Genomic DNA, 27,065 nt, shown 5'->3' with positions numbered 1-27,065 from the left:
GAGAGAGGGAATCACAGACTCTGAAACAGGCTCCAGGCTCTGAGCTGGCAGTCAGCACAGAGCCCGACACGGGGGTCAGAGAGAGAGGGAATCACAGACTCTGAAACAGGCTCCAGGCTCTGAGCTGGCAGTCAGCACAGAGCCCGACGTGGGGCTCGAACCCACGAACGCAAGATCATGACCCAAGCGAAAGTCGGACGCTTAACTGACTAAGCCACCCAGGCGCCCCAGTAGTAAACACTGTTTTGCTTTGCTGGCCAGCCGGTCTCTGATGCAACTACTCGGCTCTGCTGTGGCAGCCTCCAAGCAGCCAGAGACAACACACAAATGAACGGGCGTGACTGTGTCCCAATAAAAAACTCATGGGTAGCAGGACAGACTCCACTTGTAGGCTGTAGTTTGCCAACCTCTGATGTCCAACAGAACTTTCTGTGATGATAGAAATATTCTGTACCTACGTGGTCCCGAACAGGTCAATAGCCACGTGTGGCTACTACTGGGCACTTGAAATGTGGATAATACCACTGAAAGACTGAAACTTTTATTGTGTTTTCATTAAATTTAGTTGCATATGGCTACGGCTACCATCTTGAACTGTGTAGATCTTCTTAAAGACACAGGGACACAGGGCACACGTGTGTGTCTCTCCTAGCACTTAGCACACCTACTACCTAGCAAATAATTAATAACTGTGCATGCAAATTAACAGTATTTTTCTCTCAAAAAGGGAATAACTTCGGGGGCCCCTGGGTGGCGTGGTCAGTTAAACATCTGACTCTAAATTTCGGCTCAGGGCCTGATCTCACGGTGCATGAGATGGAGGCCCCGTGTCCAGGTCTTTGCTGACAGTGCAGAGCCTGCTTGGAATGCCCTCTCCTTCTCTCTCTGTTCCTCCCCTGCTTGCACTCTCTCTCTCTCAAAATAAATAAATAAACAATAAAAAAAAAAAAGAGTATTTCTGGGATGGAGGGGTGGAACTTAAGTGGATCTGAAAGTCTGAAAGGAGGGATATTGATCTTGGAGGGAATTTCTTTCTTTCTTTCTTTCTTTCTTTCTTTCTTTCTTTCTTTCTTTCTTTCTTCCTTCCTTCCTTCCTTCCTTCCTTCCTTCCTTCCTTCCTTCCTTTTTATTTGTTTATGGGTGGGGGGCGGGGGGTACAGAGGGATACAAAGCAGGCTCTGTGCTGAGTGCAGAGAGCCTGACACAGGGCTCAAACTCACAAACTGTGAGATCATGACCTGAGCCAAAGTCAGAACTTAACCGGCTGAGCTACCCAGGCATCCCTGGCAAGAAAATTTCTAAGAGGAAGCTGGTCACAGCAAGGTGAAAACAGGTAGATCTGGGATAGGATGAACAGCACTTGCGAAGCCATGAGACGAAGCTTCCTGGTCTTGTGTGAATGGGCGAGGGTATAGATTCTGGGGTCTGCCGCCTAGAGATGAATACTGACTTCAGCTGTGTGACTTTACAAAAATTGTTTCACCTCTCTGAGTCTCTGTTTCATCATCTCCAAAACTGTGATAATAACAGCAACCATCCATGGAGCTGTCCTAAGTGTTAAAGGAAGTTAACACAGACAAAGTGTTGAGTGCTCTTAGGAAACTGATAAGACCTCAGAAAGCAGCATGTGATTCTAAGTGAGACAGTGAACCTCACACCTCTGATCAAGGCTTCTGCAGTTTCCTGATGTCCTAGGAGGTCCACCCGGGAAGGAAAATACATGGTGGCCCGTTTCCTGATGCTAACTCAAGACCTCCAGTTCGGTCCAGATACTGCCAAGAATAAGGGCAAGAAATACCATTCCAAGTAACATCAGAATATCTCGAATCCATTAGGGACACAGCTCTGTAACAAACCACATCTCTACCTTTTACGGAAAAAATACTACTTTTTATAAATTAATATTTTTTTGATGTTTATTTCTTTATTTGGAGAGACAGAGAGAGTCAGAGCATGAGCAGGGCCGGAGCAGAGAAAGACAGAGACACAGAATCCGAAGCAGGCTCCAGGCTCTGAGCTATCAGCAGAGAGCCTGATATGGGGCTTGAATCCATGAACCATGAAATCATAACCTGAGCCAAAGTCAGACACTTAACCGACTGAGCCACCCAGGCGCCCCTATAAATTACTATCTTTAAAAACTGAAGCATAATCAAACATCAGATCATCAATGTAAATTTAGAAGTTTTGATAAATGCAGGGCACCGGGGTGACTCAACGTTTGGTTAAGCGTCAGACACTTGATCTCAGCTCAGTTCTTGAGCTCAGGGTCGTGGGTTCAAGCCCCACACTAGATTCCATGCTGAGCCTGGAGCCTACTTAAAACAAACAAAACCCAGAAATTTTGAGAAATGCATATACCCATGTAATAACCACCCCAATGAAGACATAGAACACAGGCAGCCTGGGAAGTTCCTTGGTATCCCTTTCCAGCTTATTCTCTTCCCTCCTCCAGAGGGTAGCTTCTCTTCTAATTTCTAACTTTGTGGCTTGGTCTTGCCTGTGAAAAGTTACCTTCTCAACCAGGGACATCTTGGGTGTTTTTGTGTGTCACACCAGGGTGGGCGGACCGGCATCTAGCAGGTAGAGACACTAACATCCGAGAATGCACAGGACAGCCCCCACAACAAAGAATTACGTGGCTTGAAATGTTAATAGCCCTGAGATTTACAAATCCTGTGTTAGAGGGAACCCCACCAAGGTGACTATTTCAGGTGTCGGAAGCCACACCCCAGATGTCTGCAACATAAGCAACCCTCATCTGTATTCCCAAAGAGGACACTCAGGTGATGAAACTACATACCTGATGGAAAATTTGCCTCATCACCAACATGAGCAACAGACAGGAGTGTCACCCCAAATCCTCATGCTAGCAGTGGAGACAAATGACCAACAGAACCGGGTTTGAATCCTGACCAGGCCACTCACGCTATGTGTCAGAGGGAAAATTCCATCACCTTTCTGAGTGTTTAGAAGGTCTTCAACTGTAACATTTGATTCTTTTGTTCTAAGAGTCAAAGAAGAGAATTCAGTCTGGCCGGCAGAGGGCCATGTAGGAGCTCCATAAGTGAGCTCTCATCCGCAAATTTCTCAGACACTCCTGGGGCAAACCCTTTCTGGGTTGACATCTCTAACGACCCAGAAGATTCTGTTGCCTTGTTCTAGGATCTGGACAACCCAGCCCAAAGTCCCGGGGAAGAATGGAGAACGGGATTAAAGAAATGAAAATTCTGTACTTACTTATAGGGGAGATCCACGAGTCACCCAAAGCAACGCCACCGAAGTTGCACTGGATGGTCCCTTGCTGAATGGCCTGAAAGAGGAGCCAACATCCTTGCCAAGGGAACCCAGGGACCTCCATCCTCTCCTCAGTAGGAGGGAGCCAACCTTATGCACCACCTTTCCTGAGCATAGAAAACTTCTGCCCATCCTTTCTGAAGACCTCAGAAACCCACTAGAGAGCAAGAGTAACTCTTTCCTGCTGCCATATGCAAAATGAGGAAGAACTGTTTGAGCGTCTTACTACTGCTTTTTTTAAAGATTTTTTTAAACATTTATTTATTTTTGAGAGAGCATAAGCAGGCTCCACACTATCAGTGCAGAGCCCAATGTGAGGCTTAAACCCACGAACTGTGAGATCGTGACCTGAACCAAAATCAAGAGTCGGATGCTCAACCGACTGGGCCACCCAGGCGCCCCCCTCTACAATTGTTGAGAGTGTTGGCAGGATGGGCAGGGGTACAGCCCTATTTTCTTTGGAAGGGTCACTAGCACCCTTTCCCCCGAGGTCTGTGATGCCTCACAAGGTGCTGGGGTGGGGGTGGGGGGACCTTGGGTACAACGGTCACTGACCATAGGGCAGTCACTGCAGGGGTGGGGGGCCTCCTCAGGAGAACCTTGCGGGTGGGATGGATGCCTCAGGGCTATACTGTCATTTGCACAAAAATGAGAAAAAAAGAACATTCAGTGGACCCTTGAGCACAGGTTTGAACTGCACAGGTCCACTCATATGCGGGTTTTTCCCAACAAATACAACACAGTACTGTAAATGTATTTTCTCTTCCTTATCATTTGCTTACTAGCGTTTTCTTTTCCAGCTTACTTTACTCTAAGAATATAGTATAGGATACATGTAACATACAAACGACAGGAATCAACTGTTGAGGTTCTCAGTCAGGCTTCTGGTCAACAGCAGGCTATTGGCAGTTAAGTTTTGGGAAAGCCAAAGTCATATGTGGATTTTCTGTCGCCTGACTTACTTATACAGAGAAACTGAATCACTATATTGCACATCTGAAGCTAATGTAACAATGCCTCAGACCAAAAAAACCACCTTTTTTTTTTTGTTTAAAAAAAGTTGCATGTGATAAATAAATACATAAATAAAATTGCATGGGGATTTTCAAATGAGCAGGAGGTGATGGCTCCTGACCACCATGTTGTCCAGGGGTTAACTGTACATGAATTAGCTAACACAGGCATGGAATACCTCTGGAAAGCTACAGCAGGCTAACAACAGAGGCTGCCATAGAGGAGAGGGGGAGGCAAGGGTGAGAGTTTTTACAGCATACCTTTTACCTATTTTGAATTTTGAATTATGTGCATATGCACAAACTATTCAGAGATCTAAAATAAGAACACAGTGACCATCTTGGCTCTGAACGTTAGTAATTATAGAGACAGAATTATGCATTTATCTGGGTTTTCCACAAGGAGTTTATTTCATAGGTTACCTAAATAGCCCAGATGATGGGGGAAAGTTCCAGTTTATAGAAGAATCCCAGCTAATGGATGTGAACAAAAAGACAGGAGGGGGAAACCATCATTTTGTAACTCCTAATGACATAATTGACTCACGTGAGAATCAAAAATTGATGTTAAAACCATTAGGTGAAAGATGAATGAAGAATGGGGACATCCATCTAGTGTGAAGATAACACCACTCAGGTAACTTTCTGCGCAGGGGCAGGGTGAAAGAGTCCAGTGGAAAAATCAGACTAGATCTAGATATTATGTCCTTTCTGATTTGAAGCAAAATGAAGTGCACAGGGGCGTTAGGGTGGCTCAGCTGGTTAAGCGCCCAACTCTTAATTTTGACTCAGCTCATGATCCCAGGGTTGTGAGACTGAACCCTGCATGGGGCTCTGTGCTGAGCATGGAGCCTGCTTAATTAAGATTTTCTCTCTCCCTCTCCCTCTGCCCCTCATCCACTCACACTATGTCTCCTAAATAAATAAAACAGTTTTTAAAAATGAAGTGCACATCACGTATATCAGAGGTTGGCAATTTTTTCTATAAAGGGTCAGAATTTGAAATATTATAGGGTTTGTAGACCAAACAGCCCATGTTGCAAATACTCAGTTCTACCACTGTATCACTAGAGCAGCAACGGGCAATATGTAAACAAAGGAACAGTTCTAATAAAACTTTATTTGTAGACGCTGAAATTTTGAGTTTCATGTAATTTTCACACGGCATGAAATACTACTCTGCTTTTAAACTCCTTCCCGCACCACTAGCACTTGAAAATGTAAAAGCCCTTCTTAGCTCACAGGTCATGTAAAATCAGGCAGTGGCGGCACATGGGTGGCTCAGTCGGTTAAGTGTCCGACTTTGGCTCAGGTCATGATCTCTTGGTTTATGAGTTCGAGCCCTGCACACGGGCTCACTGCTGTCAGCACAGAACCTGCTTCAGATCTTCTGTCCCGCTCTCTCTCTGCGCCTCCCCTGCTCATGCTCTCTCTCTCTCTCAAAAATTAAAATTAAAATATAAGTTAAAAAAAAAAATAGGTGGTGAGATTTGACCTATGGGCAATAGTTTCCCAAAACCCTACCTATTATAATACATACTATCCAAACTTTTACCTTGAATATATTAGACCTTTAGATATAACTTACAGTTTTGTAGGAAATACAGTAAAAAGAGAAATGAAATGTTACCAGACAAATCCAGAAAAGGAGACATTCTACAAGTCAGGTAGACTGGTTTCTTTACCAAATCAGAAGTCATAAAAAAGGGACTGTGCCAGATGAACACAGACTTTAGGGACATCGTGGCCAGGTGTAATTTCTGGGTCTGGACTGAATAATGGCTTAGGCTAACCAGCTATCAAGGATGCATTGGGATCATTAAAGAGGTCTGAATAGGGGTACCTGAGTAGCTTAGTTGGTTAAGCATCCGACTTCAGCTCAGGTCATGATCTCATAGTCTGTGGGTTTGAGCCCCGCCTCAGGCTCTCTGCTGACAGCTCAGAGCCTGGAGCCTGCTTCAGATTCTGTCTCCCTCTCTCTCTGCCCCTCCCCCACTCACTCTCTCTGTCTCTCTCAAAATAAAATAAAGACATAAAAAAAAGAGGTCTGAATATTTGAGATGAAAATGTACTGAAATGGGAAGGTGAAGACCAATGACTGAAGAAAGCAGGCTATAGACATTACATCTGAGATGACCTCAGAGCAGAAAACGATTTAAAGGCTATCCGTTAAGGTGTTAATGGCGCTCTCCATCTAGTGGGAAGGTGACATTTTAATTTTTATTTTCTAATTCCCTGTTATGTACATATACTATTACTTATGAAAGGTTCATTTTTTAAGAGAATTCATAAATCTTAGATAAGTGAAGCTCAGGGGCACCCAGGTGGCTCATTCACTTGGGCATCTGACTTTGGCTCAGGTCGTGATCTCATGGTTCGAGAGTTCGAGCCCTGCATAGGGCTCTCTGATCTCAGCACAGAGCCTGCTTCAGATCCTCTGTCTCCGTCTCTCTCTGCCCCTCACCCATTGGCACACGTGCTCCCTCTCTCAAAAATAAAGAAACAGTTTTTAAAAAGTGAAGCTCATACAAGCTCACTGTAAACAAACTTAAACACCACAGGGGACAGGAGAAAATGTGGAAAAACTTTGTCCTCTGTCCCATGTGCACCCACTCCACCCACCAGTGCACCACAGTTAAGATGTTACATACCCTTCTAACCCCTTTTTTTGCTGTCACAAACTTACTTACACACACACACACACACACACACACATACATGTATACAGAGATGCATCCAATCTTTATGACAGTTGCAAAGTGGTCCATCATGGAAAGAAATATCTATTTTATTTAAGTAATCCTCTACAGATAGCCACTGACTTTGTTTTCAATTGATTGTAAGCAATAGTGTATTAAACATCCTTGACACACACACGTCTAAGAATTCCCACAGGACAGATTCCTGGAACTGAAATTACTGGGTCAAAGGGCATATAGATTTTAAAAGTTGACAGATACTGCCAAATTGCCCTTTTAAAATGATTTACCATTTTAGGGGTCCCTGGGTAGCGTAGTCAGTTGAGCATCCGACTTCGGCTCAGGTCACGATCTCATGGTTCATGGGTTCCAGCCCCAAGTCAGGCTCTGTGCTGACAGCTCAGAGCCTGGAGGCCGCTTCGGATTCTACATCTCCCTCTCTCTCTGGCCTTCCCCCCTCAAAAATAAACACTAGAAAAAAGTTTTTGTAATAAAATAAAATGATTACCATTTTAAAATGTTTTATTCATTTCCTTGATTTTTAAAAAATTTTTTCTTATAGTTTATTTATTTTTGAGACAGAACATGAGTGGGGGAGGGGCAGAGAGAGAGGGAGACACAGAATCCGAAACAGACTCCAGTCTCTGAGCTGTCAGCATAGAGCCTGATGCAGGGCTTGAACCCACGAACCATGAGATCTGACCTGAGCCGAAGTCGGACCCTTAACCAACTGAGCCACCCAGGTGCCCCTCATTTCCCTGATTTCTTAACCAAAACTGGGTATCACCAATCTTTTAAATATTTGTAAATCCCATAGATTTGGCTTCTAATAAAAGTTAAGCATTTTCCACATGTTCACAGGCTGTTTGCATTTCTTCTATAAACTGCTTGTTTGCATTGTTTGCCAATTTGTGAAGGAGATGTCTTTCTTAGGATATAGTCTTTTTTACAGATTATCAATAAGAATGCCTTTTCTGTTATATTTATACATAGAGATAGATAGATCTTTTGTTTTGTTTTGTTTTGTTTTGTTTTTTAGAGACAGAGAGAGAGAGTGTGCACAGGGAAAAAGGGCAGAAGGAGAGAGAGGGAGGGAGAGAGGGAGGAAGGGAGAGGAAGGGAGGGAAAGGGAGAAGGAGAGGGAGAGAGAGAGAGAGGGAGGGAGAGAGAGAGAGAGAGAGGGAGAGAGAGAGAGAGAGGGAGAGAGAGAATCCCAAGCAGGCTCCACACTATTAGTGCAGAGCCTGAAATGGGGCTCGATCCCATGAACCACAAGCTCACAGATCTGAGCCTAAATTAAGAGCTAGATGGGTTACCTGACTGAGCCACCCAGGTGCCTCTAGATCTTTTTATATTCTGACTTTTATTCTATCTACAATTGATGTTTTATGGAAGGAACTCAATGTTACTGTTTTTCAAAGTGAGATACATTCATTTCTGTACCATTTGCTGAATATTGTTTGCGGCTCAGTGATATGAAATGCCATGTTATCACTTGATATGATAATGCCACATGATCATATCCATGACACATACCTCTCATTTACACACAGAAGTGTATTTAAATTTGTTTCTGGGTTCTTTGTCCTGCTGCATTCAAGTCTGCTGCCAAGCTAGTACCACATTGTTTTACTCGCTACAGCTTCCTTATAACTGGTTTCATATCCAGTAGGCAACCTTCACTGTTCCCTTTGAAACTTTTCATGGTTATTATTAGAGACTTCACCTTACTCCTCACGTACAAGGTACCACAAGGTGCTATTCATACTATATTTAATACCACATGATATAAAAAGGAACAGAATCAGTTTGTCTGAAACCAAAACAACAAAGTCATCTTTCTGTTTACCTTATGAAGTTCTAGACCAATGCCAGCAGCCATTTTTCCTCCGTAGGACTCTGAGAAAATGTAGAATGGAACCGTCTAGCAAGAAAAGGAATTTACACAGAATTAAATGTCCCAAATGCCTTTTTTCCCATATGAATTAATTTCAAATTTATATTGCATGTAAACGCCAGACAAAACGAATCTGCTTTTATATTGCCTTACCCTCACCCTAACCCCACCTCCAACCCTGCCTCCCCACCATCTGGTTAGAGTACCAGGCTCCAAGGTCATTCTTTCAAGCTCAAAATCACCTTTATAGAGAGGATAGAAACAGAGGGCCACACCTGATCTCAGGTGCAGAAAGGTTTTCTCTGATAATGGCTGGACATGGAACTCTTGGGGAAATCTAAGTTTATTAGGATGCATGTAAGAGTGTGACTGCGAGCCCCTTGCTTAGCTGTCCCTGAGTTACTGCGTACCTGGAATTCTTTGTGGCAATCGAAGAAGGTCTTTAGGAGAACCAGCATGTCTGACGCCACCATGTCGAGGTCTCTGGCATACGCATCACTCTTGTTCACGTAACTGAACCCAGTGCCCACAGGGTTATCCACAAATAGGAGACTGGCCGACTGGAGCTACACGTCACACAGGAAAGTCAAGTGGCACAATCACTCAGTCAGTCACCAACCGTCTTTCCACTGCCTTCTATGAGCTCAACAAAACCCACACGTGTGAGGATATCACTGTGTTTACAAGCCTACTGCTAAAAGGGATTTCAAAAAATTATAAACATAGGCTACTAAGACAAAGAAAAGGAGAGGCAAGAAGGAAAGGTTAGCAAACATGGGGATCAAAACACATAAGCTGTCCATTTTTTCTTTTTAAAATTTTTTTAATGTTTATTTATTTTTGAAGACAGAGAGAGAGTGTGAGCAGGGGAGGGGCCAAGAGAGAGAGGGAGACACAGAATCTGAAGCAGGCTCCAAGCTCTGAGCTAGCTGGCAGTACAGAGCCCGATGCGGGGCTCGAACTCACGAACCACGAGATCACGACCTGAGTCGAAGTTAGCCACTCAACCGACTGAGCCATCCAGGTGCCCCGAAGCTGTCAGTTTTCACACAACACTGTCCTAAGTATAATCACGTTAGCTCGGGTAGAACCATGCAGTGTCAGCCTGAGCAACAGCTGGATGTGGTGACAGTACATCCAAGGTCTGAATACCACATATCAGTTTTCTTGAAGACGAGTCCCATTTCCACACTGGCCTCATCTCCCGGTACACTACAAGTATGGAATTTATCCTAATGCCTCTTCCAAAGAGGCTCAGGGTTATAGAATCTCCCATCTGAAGTATCTTCTGTGATGGCACAGTCCAGCCAGGTCCTTTACTGATTAGGGAATTAAAGCCAAGAAAAGGCCCAGGACTTGTCCACGGTCACAAAGTTGGGCAGGAGGTGGCAGCATCAGCACTGAGGCCCGAGTCTCCTCACTTCTCATTCGGGCTCTCTGCCTGAGCCGTACTACCCTTCTAGCTCCGGGAAGCTTGGGGACAAACCAAGTGGAAGTGATATTTCAGTCAGAAACAAGTTCAGGAATGATCCAGGCTGAGGGAACAGCATGTGCAAAGACCCTGGGGCAAAAGCAAAATGCACTGAAGGAAGACCAGCAGGGGAGACAGACAAAGAGAATCAAAGGATTCAGAGGGGCCCTGAAGGAACAGGTGATCCCGCACGGAGTCTTGAATGGTAGGTGTGAGTACGGTAAGCTAGGTGTGAATGAGTGGCCAAAGGAACAAAGTCCGAGCCAAGAAACTGCCCAGGCCAGGGCCTGAAGATACAGTGTACGTGGGCAGATGTTGGGAGATGTGTCAGGGGGTGGGCAGAGACTGGGTCACGCCCAGGAATCTGGATCTGATCTTCTGCAAACTGAAAGATACTAAACTAAGGAGTGATTGGCATTGGAGATGCACTCTGAAAGCCATTAGAGAGGATGGAAAAGGGATGAAGAATATTAATGGCACCTGGGTATTCAACACAGAGTATATGACCCAGCAATTCCACTCGGAAACGGAGACTAGGAACTCAAGTCAAATGCTTGTACGCCAGTGTTCCCTGCACTATTCGCAGCAGCTCACAGGTGGAAACCACCCAAGCGTCCATCAACAGAACGTGGCATATCCATACAATGGAATAGTATTCAGCCTTCAAAAAGGGGAGTGGTGGTACATACTACATGCATGAACCTTGAAAACGTCTAAGTGAAAGAAGCCACACACCCGAGGCCACATTCTGTGTGACTCCGTTGTTACAAAATGGCCAACAGAGCCGAGTCTACAAAGTTGACTGCCAAGGGGTGCAAGGTTTCCTGGGATGGGGGGGAGGGGGGTAATAATGAAAATGGTCTGAAACTGATGGGGGTGATGGTTGTGAAACTCTGACTATGCTAAATGCCACTGAGTTGTATACTTTAAACGGGTGAATTGTATGGTATGTGAATTATATTTCAATAAAGCGGTACTTTAAAAATTCTTTTTTAGGAAAAACTGATCGGATAAGGGGGAGGGCAGGAGAGGGAGGAGCAGGGGAAGACGAGGCGGCTCTCCGGCCTCTGGCTCAGGCACCTGATTGGATGGTGGTACCATTTACCACAAGGGACCCAGGAGAGTTGGCTGGTTTTGTGCGTGGACAGAGGGTCTTGTGTAATAAGGAAAACAGCCTGGGATATGTCGCACAGGGGATGTATGAGGGACGCCCGCAAGGAGGCATCTCAGAGGCAGATGGAAAAACGGTTCTGGAGCACAAAGTTCTGAGCGAGAGATACTGACTTGTGGCGCGTCACCTTCTAGGTGTCACTAAAGCAGCTTGAAAGGACAAGGCTGCCCCAAGAACACATAGAAGAGAATGTTGCCTAGGACAGAGTACAGGGAGCACCAACACCAGAAGACACGGACGTGGCCAAAAGCTTGGCAAAGAAGCACAACGAAAAGAATCCCATGAAGGATCTAATGGACTTGGAGTTGGGAAGCCAGCATGACCTCGGGGACCACAGCTCCAGCAGAGCTCTGGGGACAGACTACAGTGGGTTAGGGTAGTGCTTCCCAACCCTGTCACGGCCATGGAGGAGGTATGTGTACTGCATCTTAGAGCTAATGCGCACTGGGTTCCCTAGTACACACTCTCTCCTGCCCCCAGCCCCCAGGCCCCAGGTTAGAAAGCTCTGGGCTAAGGCTTCAACAGGAGGTAAAGACCAGGGGTGCCTGGGTGGCTCAGTCGGTTAAACATCCAACTTCAGCTCAGGTCATGATCTCTCAGTCAGTAGGTTCGAGGCCCGTATTGGGCTCTGTGCTGACAGCTTGGAGCCTGGAGCCTTTTTCAGATTCTGGGTCTCCTTCTCTCTCTGCTCCTCCCCCGCTCCTGCTCTGTCTCCCTCTCTCTCTCTCAAAAATAAATAAACATTAAAATTAAAAAAAAAATAGGAGGTAGGCACCTGGGTGGCTCAGTTGGTTAAGCCTCCTCCATCAGCTCAGGTCATGATCTCACAGTTTATGGGTTTGAGCCCTGCGTCTGGGCTCTGTGCTGACAGCTGAGAGCCTGGAGCCTGCTTCAGATTCTGTGTATCTCTCTCTCTCTGCCCCTCCCTCACTCATGCTCTGTCTCTATCTGTCTCTCAAAAATAAATAAATGTCAAAAATAATTTTTTAACTCTGATGTTTAAAAAAATTAGGAGGTAAAGACTAGACAGCAGTAAATACAGGCACACCTTACTTTACTGCATTTTTTAAAAAACAAATTAAAGGTTTGTGGACAACCCCATATTGAGCAAGTCTCCAGGCACCATTTTCCCAACAGCGTCTGCTCGCTTCGTGTCTCTGTGTCACATTTTGGTAATTCTTGCCATATTTCAAACTGTTTCATTATTATTGCACTTGTTATATTGTGCTCTGTAACCAGTGATTACAACTCATGGAGAGCTCAGATGATGGTTAGCGTATTTTAGCAATAAGCTATTTTTAAATTAAAGCACATACATTGTTTTACATGTAATAGACCATAACATGGTGTAAGCATTACTATTCTATGCTCTCGGAAATCGAGAAATTCATTTGACCCGCTTTACTGTAATAGTCTGGAACCGAACCCACAATGTCTCCAAGGTATGCCTGTATTAAGAATTCTTTGAAGAAAGAGTGGTAGTTGGAGGGGCTTAGTAATAGGTTGGGAAAGACCCGTGCACGCCTGCACCCCAGGGAACAGAGAGCCTAAAGACGGCATAAGGATGCAGACAGGAGCTAACTGTCCAAGCGGAATCTTTGAGAGGGGACCTCAGCAGAGACGAGCTGTGTGTTGTGTTGAGATGGCCAGGAGGGTAGTAAGGGACACCGAGGGGTTGTAAGGACCAGGGACAGCCAAATAGGCGATGGCTCTGTCTTCTCGGTGAGGCCAGGACACAGGTCAGAGAGGGAGGGAGCTGAGCAGCAGCACACAGCAGAGAGAGGCCACAAGCCCAGGCGAAGCCCACAGCCGGGTTGTGGTTTTGCCCACCGGTGTCTGGCTCCTGGGAGCAGGGGCCAAACAGGTGCGCAGTGCGACTGACCCAAGCCTGGGGGTGGCTAAGCTGTCCCTGGAGAAGGATGAAGGAGCCAGGGGATGAGCAGAGTGGGGTTAAGGCAGGATGTGAAATTAAGAACAAGGGGGGGGGGTGAAAACAGAACAAGAGAGACACCAAAAGGGCAGAGGACACAAGCTCTGAAGTCTTGATGGAGTCAAGAAGCAGGGTAGGAGAAGGCAGAGGGGACAGGATTGGACGCTGTGGCCAGAGGATGGGACCCTGCAGTTGGACTGCAGAGGCGGCCAATAGGCAGGAAATGCAAGGTCAGGGTGTCTGCTGAAATAGGCTTTTGGAAGAGGCTGGCTGGAGAGGAAGCCTATGGACAAGCACACAAGGCCCAGGACCCTGGGGAAGAGGAAGGCGTGGGGCTGCATCATCTGTGACCCCACCCAGAATGGGGTAGGGCAGGGGTTTGGGGGGGCTCAGCCTTGGAGAGGCCACAGGGCAGTTTCAGTTAGGGGCTGTGCTCACCGTACCCAGGTAGTTCTTCTCGGCTTCAGATCACTATCAAGGGGCCCGATTTCCTCAAAGTTTCCAAATCCAGTGCTGGAACCGCCGGGACCGCCCTGTGGAAGAGAAAATGAACAACAAAATACGCCCAGAGAAAGCATTAGTCAAATCGTTGTCATGATAATAATGACCACATTCACTCGAAACGATTTATGATTTCGTGATGGCCGGGTCAAGGTCCTACAAAAGACACGACTGACCCGGTGAACCAGGGGTGTCCGTACCCACTGAGCCCCTCGAAACTGGTGAAGTCTTTCTAAAGGGAAAAGACCCAGGGGCGCCTGTCTGGCTCAGTGAGCAGAGCATGTGACTCTTGACCTCCGGGTTGTGAATTCAAGCCCCGTCTTGGGTGTAAAGAGATTGCTTAAAAATGAATAAATAAATGGAAAAGACCTGGCTTCGGAGCCCCAGAAGGAACTTTCCTACTTCTGATCCTCTGAGACTGAACCCTGACCTCACGTGGGGCTCACTGACCTTCAAAACACCTTGTCCAACCCCTCTCATTTCCAAGATGAACAGTAAGGCCCAGGGAAGGGACATGACATTAGGGGTCTTCCAGGCCTGGAAGTGGGGCCCTGTGACTCTTCACCCCACCACCCTCTCTTCTGTCCCTGCAGACTGATAAGGGACACAGACCGAGGGGGCAGTTTGATCACATGGAGCCCTGGGATATAATTTAGCAAATGTAGAAGTCCTAGGGCAGGAAGGACTCAATACTGTGTGCATCCAGGGTCAAGGGCGGAGGCAGGACTGTGAACGGAGCTCAGTGCTGGGGCCCAGCCACGACAGGCAAAGGCCCTATGAGCTGTGAAGGGCAAAGCGAGGGGAGGAGCCCCTTCAGGAGATGGTCAGGGAAAAGCACGGTCAGTGCTTTTCAGGACAAAGTCTCGGGAACCAGCTGAGCCAAGGGGAAATGTGTAGGGCCTCGGATAAAAGGATACTGACTCCCTGTGCACGAGCAAGATGGACAGAAAAGGGAGGTGCAGAGAGATGAAAGGAAAGCCTTGGAGAAACAGAAACCAGGGTTATCTGTATAGGGAATCTAAGGAAAAAAAAAAAGACAACATAGGGTCAGGGGTAACCAGGGGACCCCAACAGAGAAAGACTGTAAGAAACTATGTAATGTTTTGAAACTAGACCACACTATTGTAAAACCAGGAGGCTACAAATCCCTCTAAGTATATGCACTCGGTCTCTTAAGCTTTCCTACTACCGTGGCAAAAAGCTCACGGACCAGGGCCGGGCCGGGCTGGGCCTACTCAGCACAAGGTTATTTATAACTGCGGAAGAATGCACCTTCGGTGTCCCTCGCTGGGGGAACAGGTGAGTAAGTTACAACATGTCCACAGGATGGAATGTGAAACGGCCATATAGAATCACAAACTATAGAAAAACTATGTGACAACTTTGAAAAACGCTTATAATGCAACGTGCAATAAATTAAGAGCAAGTGTGTACAATCGGGTGAGTGCTGGGTCCCGTTCTCCGAGTAGACAGACTGGGAGACAGGACAGGACCAAAGAGAAAGGTGGGAAGCTGGGAATTCCAGGGGCTTGGCTTTTGTGGGACAAATCCCAATTTCCGGTCCTGCTTTTGATAGGCTGTGGGTGGCAGCAGGAGAGGGCACCTCCCTACCCCACCCCCATGGCAATGACAAACAGGCTGGAGGTTTTCTATGCTATTTGAGAACATGCTACTGCAAAATCCTTTTTTCTTTAGAACTTTGGGTTGGGGTGCTGGCCATGGTCCAGGACTATGCAGTGACTCTGAAGTATGGGAAATGTGTCGGCAGACCAACGGAAATGCTTAAATGGCTTAAAAGTGTACCTAAGGGGCACCTGGGTGACTCAGTCAGTTAAGTCTGACTTCAGCTCAAGTCAGGATTTCATGGTTTGTGTGTTCAAACCCCACGTCAGGATCTTTGCTGACAGCTCAGAGCCTGGACACTGTTTCGGATTCTGTGTCTCCTTCTCTCTCTGCCCCTCCCACACTCATGTTCTCTCTCTCTCTCGCTCTCTCAAAAATAAATAAACATTAAAAAAATTGGGGGAGAGAAGCGGGGTAAGAGGGAGCACTATGTCCATGGAAGTGCCCGAGGCAACCTCTGCTAAGGAGCAGAAGGAAATGGAAGATGAAGTGACTACTCCAGCGAAAGTGGAAGAATCAAAATTAAAACCAAGGTATCCTCATTCAGGACAAAAGCCTGGAGGTTCAGATTTCTTTAGGAAACGACTGCAGAAAGGGCAAAAATACTTTGAGTCTGGGGGGATACACCTGGCTGAAGCAAACATGAAGCACAAGCAGCTTCCCAGGGCGGCTCCGGGTAAGACAGAGGTCACTGGTGAGCACAGTCCCAGTCCACAGGACTTTCCCCAATGGGAACCACCCCCCGCTGCTAGCAAGCTGCTGGATGATGAACAGAGCTGAACTGCATGAATCCTCCCATTCCCATTATTTCTCCTTAATGTGTTACTTTGTCTGCTTTTTCCTTTCTTTCACTAAGTCATTTGAGAATGACAGCTTTGGGGCACCTGGGTGGCTCAGTCAGTTAAGCGTCTGACTTTGGCTCAGGTCATGATCTCACGGTTCATGGGTTCAAGCCCCGCATCAGGCTCTGCACTGACAGCTCGGAGCCTGGAGCCTGCTTCAGATTCTGTGTCTCCCTCTCTCTCTGCCCCTCCCCTACTCATGGTCTGTCTCTCTCTATATCAAAAATTTTTTAAATTAAAAAAAGAAGAGAATGACAGCTTTTCAGGTAGCGGTAGTGCATGCTGTTATTGTAAGGGAATATACATGTGTAGAGCTTTTTTTATAGTTCAACAGTCTGCAGATAAAGAGAACATGTTAGAGCGACATAAAGTAATCAACTTGAAGATAATCGTATATATTACCTAACTCCTCGTGTAGGACTGGTTCAACAAGTAACAAACAAGTTTTATGATTGTAATGCTTTGGTTTTCTTTAACTCATCTCAATTATAGCTTTGTATGTTACTCTTATTTAATATAACCTCTACTGTATTGATTTATTCTGTATTTTCCTTTTGGATTTTGTAAAACAGAAGTTTAAGACCACACATTGGAAGAAAGGTCACATTCTTCAAACAAAAATAGATGGGGCTCTGAAAGATTTGTATCACTGTGTTTGAACTTGAATGGCCTTAAACCTGTTTCAGTTTTAACAAGAGAATTTTTTAAAAACTCTTAATGTTTATTTATTTCTGAGAGAGAGAGAGACGGTGTGAGCAGGGGAGGGTCAGAGAGAGAGGGAAACACAGAACTGAAACAGGCTCCAGGCTCTGAGCTGGCTGTCAGCATAAAGCCCGATGTGGGGCTCGAACCCACAAACCACGAGATTATGACCTGAGCTGAAGTCAGAAGCTCAGTCGACTGAGCCACCCAGGTGCCCCTAACAACAGAATTTCACTTGGGCAATACTTGCCCAGTCTTATGTGACTCTAGTGCTTAACAGCTGCCCCTTAAGCTAGTATTCTTAGTTCTACAATGTTAGAGAATGTTTCATTGAAGACGGGAATGCAGCGAGCATGCGCCTTGACCGCTGAATTCACTGTGCCATTTCTGTCAACACAATAGTTTTGCACAACCTCTCAAAAAATTTTTTTAGAAAAAAGAAAAAAAGAAGAAAGTGTACCTGAAACGGTTCACTACTCTAGAGTTACCTCACTCAGACCTCCATTCTCAAAGACCTGTCCAGAGAACTCATACTCAGGAGGCTGCTAGAGTAGATCTCCTTTTAATCTAAATTAATCGTCTCTTCCCTCATCAGTCTTTTTCCTTCTCCTGTGTGCCTCTGAGGAAATGAAGGACAGGTTGGTTCGTTAGCCAGCTGACAACCTTCAAATGGTATCTCAGCTCAGAGGGTTAACCTAACCCAAGGTCACAAAGTAGGCAGCCTCCAGGGGCAGAGAAGTGTATGCGTGGAGAAGAGAACAGGCGAGGAAAGAGGGATCCCCTCTTCCAGAAGCTCCTGTCCTATCTGAAACTCAGCTTTAGGATAGCAAATTCAGGCCCCAGGTTGCCAAGTCTCTAGAATTTTAGAAAAAGGAAAGAAATGGGGCGCCTGGGTGGCTTAGTCGGTTAAGCGTCCAACTTCGGCTCAGGTCATGATCTCACAGTTTGTGAGTTGAGCCCCACGTCGGGCTCTGTGCTGACAGCTCAGAGCCCGGAGCCTGTTTCAGATTCTGTGTCTCTCTCTCTGACCCTCCCCTGCTCATGCTGTCTCCCTCTCTCTCTCAGAAATAAATAAAAAATTTAAAAAAAAAGAAAAAAGAAAGAAATGTCTTGAATTTAAAATGTTGGCAACCAATCCAGATAAAACAAAAGAAAGGTTTTGCTACTTCTGAAATTCGATGGTTTTTAAATTCCAGAGAGCCCAGAAAGTGCCTGAGGGGCAGCACATGAGGGAGGGAATGCAGCCTGGGTGGGATCTGGCCGGCCCTCCAGCCCTTCTGCTTTCGGGGCTCTGCTCAGCTGTGTAGAAGCTTTCACTTAAGGGAGGGAAAAATCTTGTGGATTAGGAAAAAGTTGAAAAACCGTAAAATCCCTCAGATTAGAAACCAAAGCCCAGGGGCTCCTGGGTGGCTCAGTCGGTTCAATGTATGACTTCAGCTCAGGTCATGATCTCACACTTGGTGAGTTCGAGACCGGCGTCAGTCTCTGTGCTGACAGCTCAGGCCTGGAGCCTGCTTTGGATTCTGCATCTCACTCTCTCTCTGCCCCTCCCCTACTCGTGCTGTCTCTCTCACAAAAATAAATAAACATTAAAAAAATTTTTAATTAAAAATAAAATACCCAAAGCCCAGAAAACAGAGCCCTGCTGCATCTTCACCCATGGCAGCCTTGGGCGGACAGCAGTGCACTGGGTACACCCACAGGATCTTCTCAGACACTTTTATCTCAGCCTGGGTCTCACCTCCAGCTCAAAGGCACTGGCAGTACCCCGTGAATACTGGCATTTGGGGAGGAAGTGACACATGCATCCCATAATCCCATAAAGATGAGGACCGGACACCCCACTTACCGGTGAGCAACCTGGAGCCCAATCTGGGCCAGACCGCAGGTTTCCAGAGGCTGAAGCAAGACCCTGTTCCTCAAGCCCCGCCCCAGAGACTGGTCCAGGTGGGTGTGGGCCACCTCTGGGCAGGTATTTTAGGACTGCATCAGAGGTTCCTCTGCCTGCCCCGTAAAACTGCCTTCAACCAGTTCCCAGCCTTCCATCCTATAGACAGAGCTCCAGATTAAAACCCAAGGAGAAGGATAGGACCCACCATTTAAGATACAAAAACAAGGCTGAGTCCTTCCAAAGGGGGCTTTTCTGGGGGCAAGGAGTTGAGGTCTAGGAAGGACTGGGAGAAGAGAGAGAGAGGGAGGGCTGCTCAGGACTCTTTGTCAGCATATAGTCACGTGTGCCTTCAGGAGCCGCCACAGAGGCATCCTGCCACTGACTGGGCTCAATATAATGTTTACTTATTTTGGAGAGAGAGAGAGAGAGACAGAGCATGAGCAGGGGAAAGGCAGACACAGAGCCCAAAACTGACTCCAGGCTCCTAGCTGTCAGCACGGAGCCGGATTTGGGACTCGAACTCACCAAACCATGAGATCACGACCTGAGCCGAAGTCGGACGCTCAACTGACTGAGCCACCCAGGTGCCCCTTGACTGGGCTTACTATAAAAAGACCTCTGCAAAGGCTAGCAGCCCTCGCTCTCTGATTTGGCCTCCTTAGTATACAATTGTCTTTGCCTGCCTCAGGACACCAAACCCCTCAGCCTAGGAGCCCCCCCAGATCACTACTGCCCCTTCTGAGCGGTGAGCCTTTATGAGCAAGCAAAGTGGTAAGTGGGGAAAACCTGGCCAGCCAGCCAGGCCACTTTTACCTGAAGCCACATGACCAGGGGCAGCTCCGAGAAGTTCTTGCAGGGGTTCATGGCATAATAGAGCCACCAGAACATGTGAGCATCCTTTCGGACAGTCACATAATCCCATACTTCCTTTCCCTCCTCTGCAGGCCAGTCAATGACTGTTCCTGAAACAGAAGCACAACATGAATTCTTGAAGAGTGCCAACCACGCAGGTAAATTCCAAGGCTGTAGAGATGGCCGTGCTAAGCCAGAGATAATGTGGTTCGTATTTTAAGCGATGTACTCACATTAATGTACTGTGGAGATAAGGAAAAGACACTTCAGTTGTGAAAAAACAAATCAAACTTAATAGTGTGGCACAGGAGGGTGGAGGCTTTCACTTTTTCCTCTGCACTTTGTGTACTATTTGAATTTTTAACAGGAAGCATGAAACATGTTTACAGTTCTGGTGGTTTTTTAAAACTTTATTTATTTTGAGATAGAGAGAGAATGTAAGTGGGGTAGGGACAGAGAGAGAGACAGAGACAGAGACAGAGAGACAGACAATCCCAAGCTGGCTCCACACTGATAGCAGAGAGCCCAATGTGGGGCTTGAACGCACAAACCTTGAGATCATTACCTGAGCCAAAGTCAGACACTTAACCAACGGAGCTTCCCAGGCACTCCTACAATTCTGTTTTGAAAAGCAAGACAGATTTACATTTTGAGGCGAAAAAGGAAAAATCTCAGAATGCAAAATGCTGGTTTTTCTATCTCATTTAGTATATTATTGAAGAGGTAGCCCAAATCAGAGGGACTAATATTCACTTGTGTTGGGGCAACTGTTAGCTTTTGTGAAGGGAAAAAATTGTAAGTCCTATTAAAACTTTTTTTATGTTTACTTTTGTTACTTTTTGAGAGACAAAAAGAGAGAGAGAGAGAGCAAGCTGGGGAGGGGCAGAGAGAGGGAGAGAAAATCCCAAGCAGGTTCAGCGCCCTGTCCATGCAGAGCCAGGCGTGGGGCTCAAACTCAAGAACTGCGAGATCCTGACCTGAGCCAAAACCAACAGTCAGACTCTTAACTGACTGAGCCCCCCAGGTGCCCCCAAAAATGTAGGTCCTTGCATAACACTATATGCCAAAATCAATTTCAAGTGGATAAAGTATTTCAATTTTAAAATTTAGATATTAAAAATAATATGAAAATATAATTGAATGTTTTTCTGATCTCTGGATGGGGAAATGATGTAAGCATGACCCAGAGACCATAAAGAAAAATATCAACAGAGTTGAGGACAGAAACTTGTTACATTTTCTGTACAATAAAATTTATGTACATCAAAAATTAAAAGGCAGACAACAAAGAAAGAGCTGTGACAAATATGAAAATCAGCAATTGTCCTTACTTGTGTAGATCAATTTAAAAAAGGAAGATCCTGGGGTGCCTGAGTAGCTCAGTTGGTTAAGCATCTGACACTTGATTTTGGCTCAGATCTCAGTGGGTTTGAGCCCCAAGTCGGGCTCTATTCTGACAGCTTGGAGCCTGCTTGGGATCCTCTCTCCCTCTCTCTCTACCCCTTCCCTGCTCTCTCTGGCGCTCTCTCTTTCAAAATAAATAAACTTAAAAAGAAAATAAAAAAGCAAGATCCTAATAGGTAAATGGGTAAAGCCTGTGAGGAAATCATTTATGAAAAAGAAATTCAAAGTCTGATAAATATGAGAAAAAAGGGTTAACATCACTAATATGAAGATACAAAAATTAAAACGATATGAGGTCCCTAAAAAACTCTTTGCTTATTTGATAGACAACAGGTGATCAATGTCCACAGGGAGACAGGAGCCCAGCCCTCAGCACTGTTGGGAATGGTGCACCCGGCATCACTTTTTGGGAAGGTAGTTTGGCTTTCCAAAGATCAAAAGATATTGCACAGATTAAAAGCCATATATATACATGTACATCCTTCACTCTGGCCACTCCAATTTTCCTTAGTTATCTTTGTAGCATCTGCAAGATATGTATCAGAAAAGGGTAAGTTATGTACATTTTCTATGTCACCTTTGCTGACCTTTGAGAGTAACAACTCTCAAGTTACATTGTTTTTCTCAAATACCCTCTGTGGGTTAAAAAAAAAAAAAGAAAAAGAAAAAGCTGGGGCGCCTGGGTGGCTCAGTCAGTTAAACGTCTGACTTCAGCTCAGGTCATGATCTCATGGTTCGTGGGTTCGAGCCCCGCGTCGGGCTCTGTGCTGACAGCTAGCTCAGAACCTGGAGCCTCCTTCAGATTCTGTATCCCCCTCTCTCTCTGAACCTCCCCTGCTCACGCTGTCTCTCTCTCAGAAATAAATAAAACATTAAATTAAAAAAAGCTAAAATCCAAAGATGATGAGAAGCCACCCTGGATGATGGGCATTTCCTGCCTTCTACTTCCTCTTTTCTTAAATTTCAAGCCCCCATGACAAGGAAAAGAACAAAAACTGATCTCAAAAAGAAGAGAAGGGAGTAGATGAGGAGACGAAGGGGTTTTGTAACTGATTAAGAAAACCAGAAAGTGGCTTGAGGAGCAGAATAGAATGGCTAGATCACGGACGTGGCTGGAAGATTTCAGGTACAAGTGACATTAGATCACACAATCTCTGGAAAATAAACGGCCTGGGTCCATTTTGACTTAATGGCTGGCACTCCTCCCTTCCCTGGCAGTGAGCACTGCTAAAATTTAGGGGGCGGGGGGCGAGACCCAACCTATCTGACAACATTTCCCCGACCCAAGCTGAAGGGCCAGAGGATCCCCAGTTACACAAGGGAAGAGGAGGAATGTTGAGCAATCCGCCTAAGGTCACAAGGCAAGTTTGTGGCCAGTTCGAGTTCTCTGATCTTGATTCAGATCATAAACCATTTTGCTGAAAGACTGAAAATCAATTTGCAAGTCATCCCATTAAACACGAATTCGTTTTTGTTCAAAAGAATTGTAGTGAAGGGAGAGATTATCCTGTCCCGATCAAGTTAGAGAAAGGTCTGATCTCAATGAAACGTACCATTCGAGGTGGGATTTTTCCGGGTCCTTTGGACCGCACGTTCCAGCTCAAAAGAAGAAGTCCCCAAAATCCCAGTCAGCAGCCAGTCACGGCAGGAAAAGGGAGGCGGATTTAGGATCTTGGAAACCTCACCCACCAGTAGTTTCCCCAACTCAAGTATTTAGCACAACTGCTGCTCCCTAGGCTGAGGGAAGCCAGAAGCGCCAGACCACTCAGCGCCAGAAAGGGGTAGAAAAAAGCACTCAGCATGTTATTTTTAAAAAAAAGAAAAAAAAAAAGTGAGGTCCTAAAGCACTTGATCACGGAAGGTAGAAACGGGGAAAGAGATTTGCTCTAAAGAGCACAAACCCACTGACAGACTCTCCTCCCTGGAGAGAGAAGGATGGACCGGCCGCTGATGCACCTTTTGCCCGAACCTACCGGTACTCAGGCCCAGCAGCAACAGCAGAGGCAGCACCGTGGCTGAGGTCCCCAGCGCCAGCTCCATGGCGAATGCGGTGCGGTGGCATCAGCCGAAGGCTGAACCCCGCGCCCCACCACGTGACGGCGGTGGGCGGGGCCTGGCTCCGCCGGGGCGGGGCGTGGGCGGGGCGTGGGCGGGGCGTGGGCGGCGCCTGGGCGGCTCTGCTGGGCCTCGGGACCGAGAGCCAGGCAGCCGCGCTCTGGGCGCACTGTCTGCCCCACCGCGTCCTCCGTCGCCGTTTGGGGGATGGATCAGAGAGGTCGAGGCGTTTAATGCATTTGCTTGACTTGGGTCGTGGGACCGGACTGAGACGCTGCAGAGAAATAACGACGAGAACCGTCCTTCCGGCCCCGCTCATCTCTTCCCTCCCCGGCAACAGGCCTGATATTTCAAAAGCCACTGCATCTACCTCCAAACACATGAAGCCTGGACCTGAAGGTCGTTGAAAACTGCGATTCCATTTTCATAGACCTGTGTTTAAAATTATTTTAACTATAAAATTGCATATATTATGAACATTTTGGAAATTAAAAAAAAATTAGATCCTAAAAAACAAACCATTGTTGTCTTCACCATTTTAAGTACAATAATAAAAAAAAAATTATTCTGCAGGTGCCTGGGGTGGCTCAGTCGGTTAAGCGTCCGACTTCGGCTCAGGTCATGATCTCACGGTTCGTGGGTTCGAGGCCCGCCTCGGGCTCTGTGCTGACAGCTAGCTCAGAGCCTGGAGCCTGTTTCAGATTGTGTCTCCCTCTCTCTCTGACCCTCCCCTGCTCACGCTGTCTCTCTCTCAGAAATAAATAAAACATTAAAAATATTATTCTGTTTTTTTATGTTGATAATTGGTCACTAGCATCATTCTGTGTTAACATTGTCTTCATATCATTTTATTTTTTAAATTTCTTTAAACCTAACTTTATTTTTTAAGTTTATTTATTTACTTATAATGTTTATTTTTGAGAGAGAGAGTGTGAGTGGAGGAGGGGCAGAGAGAGAAAGGGATAATCTCAAGTAGGCTCCCCTGTAGTCAGTGCAGAGCCAGATGTGGGGCTCACAAACTGTGAGATCATGACCCAAGCGGAAATCAAAAGTTGGTCGCTTAATGCCCAGGTGCTTCACAACAGTCATTTTAAAGAGGGAATTAAAGGTTTGGAAAGGGGAAAGGAGGGAAAGAATGGTACGGATGTTTCATGTGTGTATGTGTGTGTATATGTGTCTATGTGTGTGTGTGTGTGTGTGTGTGTGTGTATCTGTGTCTAAAGTTTATTTTTTTCTGAGTATACTGAATAACTCACCTCATAGAGCTAGGAAACAGGATAATACAGGGACAGTATGAGAGTCAGGCTACTTCCATATATTCTATTTCAAATATGCACATGACAAAAAATGAAACAAAAACAAAGTCCATGTGACAAGTCTTTTTCTGGCTCCTCTGTATCCCTCTCCCCCTGCCTCTCATAAATGGACAGATGTTTTTATCTGCAGCCTTGTGAAATCATAGTCCTGCCAGTGAAGGGCAAGCACACTGAGATTTGGGCCAGAGAAAAGAATTAGGCAACTGGTTTCTCTGGGGGTGGTCCCAGAATGTGTAAAATACAGTAATGAGGGTACTGAGGGAACATTGAAGATGTGCATGCAAGTTACACCCTTAGTCAAACAGAAATAACTGTGTTACAAACATTATTTTAAGTTTTTCCTATCTAAAGCTTCCAGGTTGGGGGTGACTGAGTTGCTCAGTCAGTTGAGCATCAGACTCTTGATTTCAGCTAAGGTCATGATCTCAAGGTTTATGAGATTGAACCCTGTGTAGGGCTCCTCACTGAGCATGAAGCCTACTTAAGTTTCTCTCTCGCTCTCTCTCTCTTTCTCTCTCTCCCTTTGCCCCTCTCCCCTGCTCATGGGTGCTCTCTCTCTCTCTAAAGAAAAAAAAATTTTTTAAGCATTAAAAAATAAATAAATAAAGCTTCCAAGTTGGCCTCTGTCACCAGAGCTTCAGAATACTCTCAGACATTCCATTACAGCTACACTTTCAAGGTCTCATGTTTTCATTGCAAAAATAAAACTACAATAAATATATTTTTCCGTATGGTATTTTTCATATTTGGGATTACTTCTCTAAAATAGAATAGAAGTGATACAATTGCATAGAAGTCGACAAACAGTATTATATAACTTTAAAGCATGGGATGGGCTTAAACGGTAGAGATGATGGCAATACAGGTGAGGGCCAGGGAACTCACTGGTGTAAAATCAATAGATAAAACAATAGTGTAAAATCAACTAGAAACTATGGTTGTGCTCTGGGGGATAAATGACAGACATTGACAGAGAAGGAACATAAGGTAATTTCCTGAAGTAATGGTAATGTTGCATATAGGTGTGTTGAACAAATAAAATTCAACTGAGTAAGTTTTATTATTTTTTTTTAAGTTTTACTCTATTGAAGTCATCCCTACTCCCCACATGGGGCTCGAACTCACGACCCTGAGCTCAAGAGTCCCACACTTCTCCAACGGAGCCAGCCAGGGACCCCTCAACTGAGAAAAATTTTAAAGATCGTATTGGTTGTATTCAGTGATTCATGAATCTGGCAGCATACCGTCTAGAAGAAAGAAAGAAGAAAAGAGAGAAAGAAAAAGAAAATCCAAGGAGCTGTACAAAATAGGAGGCTTTTGTAGGCAGAAACCTCTGGGTAAGGAAGTTACCAACAAAAGAAAAGGATTGTTTCAGGCAAGGCCTTTCTTGTGTGTGTGTGTGTTGGGGGAGTTATCATGTAGATTACTTAACTAGAGTTGACCAGGAGATTCTAGTTTGACTACTAAAGATCATATTCCTGGGGTGCCTGGGTGGCTCAGTTGATTAAGTGTCCGACCCCGGCTTAGGTCATCATCTCCGCGGTTCATGAGTTCAAACCCCGAGTCGGGCTCTGTGCTGACAGCTCAGAGCCTGGAGCCTGCTTCGGATTCTGTTTCTCCCTCTCTCTCTGCCTCTCCCCCACTCATGCTCTGTCTCTCTCAAAAATAAACATTTTAAAAAAGATCACACTCCTGGGTACTGGCTGGCTCAGTCAGTAGAGCTTATGAGTCTCAATCTCAGGTTGTGGGCTTGAGACTCACCTAAGGCGTAATTACTTAAAAATAAAATCTTAGGGGGCACCCGGGTAGTTAAAGGTCCAGCTTTTGATATCAGCTTAGGTCATGATGTCACGGTTTGTGGCTTCAAGCCCCACATCAGGCTCTGCTCCGAGCATGTAGCCTGCTTAGGATTTTCTCTCTCCCTCTCTCTCTCTGTCCCTGCTCCCCAAGTGATTTTTGACAAACTTTTTGGGAGGAGCAAGAATTCTTGCCCCCCTCAAAGGTGCTTCTAGCTGATATACAGCTAGATATATATACAGATTAACAGGAGAAAATCATATGTAATAGCTTACATACGGGGAATCCACACAGGCATGGAAATTCCAGACAAGCAAAATGAGTTACATATGTCATCCTGAACTGAGGAGAAAGGAGTGAGGGTCTGGAACTTCAGAGGAAACGGTAAGAGCCATAAGAAGAGCAGACAGAAGGTAATTAGATGTTTGCCCTGACATACAGATGGGTCACTCAGATAAAATTGTTCTCTGCTAATAATCCTTATCCTGGGAAAGACCCCCAGCTTAGATTCTTCTATGTAGTTAAGGGAGGGGCAAATTTTCTCTTGAGCCTATAGGGTCTCGATTGCCTTCAGCTCAAAATAATCTTCATGTCAAAGTGGCCC

At 45.7% G+C, this 27,065-nt stretch overlaps 2 protein-coding genes across 3 annotated transcripts in view; one reads left to right on the top strand and one right to left on the bottom strand.

Moving 5' to 3' along the window:
* Positions 1 to 23,371, bottom strand: part of SCPEP1 (serine carboxypeptidase 1) — a 37,453-nt gene extending 14,082 nt beyond the window's left edge. For both annotated transcript variants that reach the window (XM_039241166.1, XM_039241167.1), the window contains exons 1-6: positions 23,267 to 23,371; positions 19,851 to 19,999; positions 13,922 to 14,011; positions 9,317 to 9,472; positions 8,859 to 8,933; positions 3,241 to 3,313 (exon numbers count right to left, since the gene is read on the bottom strand). In XM_039241166.1, coding sequence (XP_039097097.1) covers positions 3,241 to 3,313; positions 8,859 to 8,933; positions 9,317 to 9,472; positions 13,922 to 14,011; positions 19,851 to 19,999; positions 23,267 to 23,333 — 610 coding nt within the window. In that variant the 5' untranslated portion in view covers positions 23,334 to 23,371. The remainder of the gene's footprint in view (positions 1 to 3,240; positions 3,314 to 8,858; positions 8,934 to 9,316; positions 9,473 to 13,921; positions 14,012 to 19,850; positions 20,000 to 23,266) is intronic.
* Positions 16,032 to 16,382, top strand: LOC120237740 (cAMP-regulated phosphoprotein 19-like). Its single transcript, XM_039241145.1, has one exon. The coding sequence runs from the start codon at positions 16,032 to 16,034 to the stop codon at positions 16,380 to 16,382; it is 351 nt and encodes a 116-aa protein (XP_039097076.1).
* Positions 23,372 to 27,065: the final 3,694 nt, after the last annotated feature.

Source organism: Hyaena hyaena, unplaced genomic scaffold, assembly GCF_003009895.1.
Source record: "Hyaena hyaena isolate Hyena2069 unplaced genomic scaffold, ASM300989v1 scaffold_189, whole genome shotgun sequence".
Classification (NCBI taxonomy): domain Eukaryota; kingdom Metazoa; phylum Chordata; class Mammalia; order Carnivora; family Hyaenidae; genus Hyaena; species Hyaena hyaena.
Note: the sequence above shows the minus strand (reverse complement) of the source record. Positions and strands in the feature narration are given on the sequence as shown.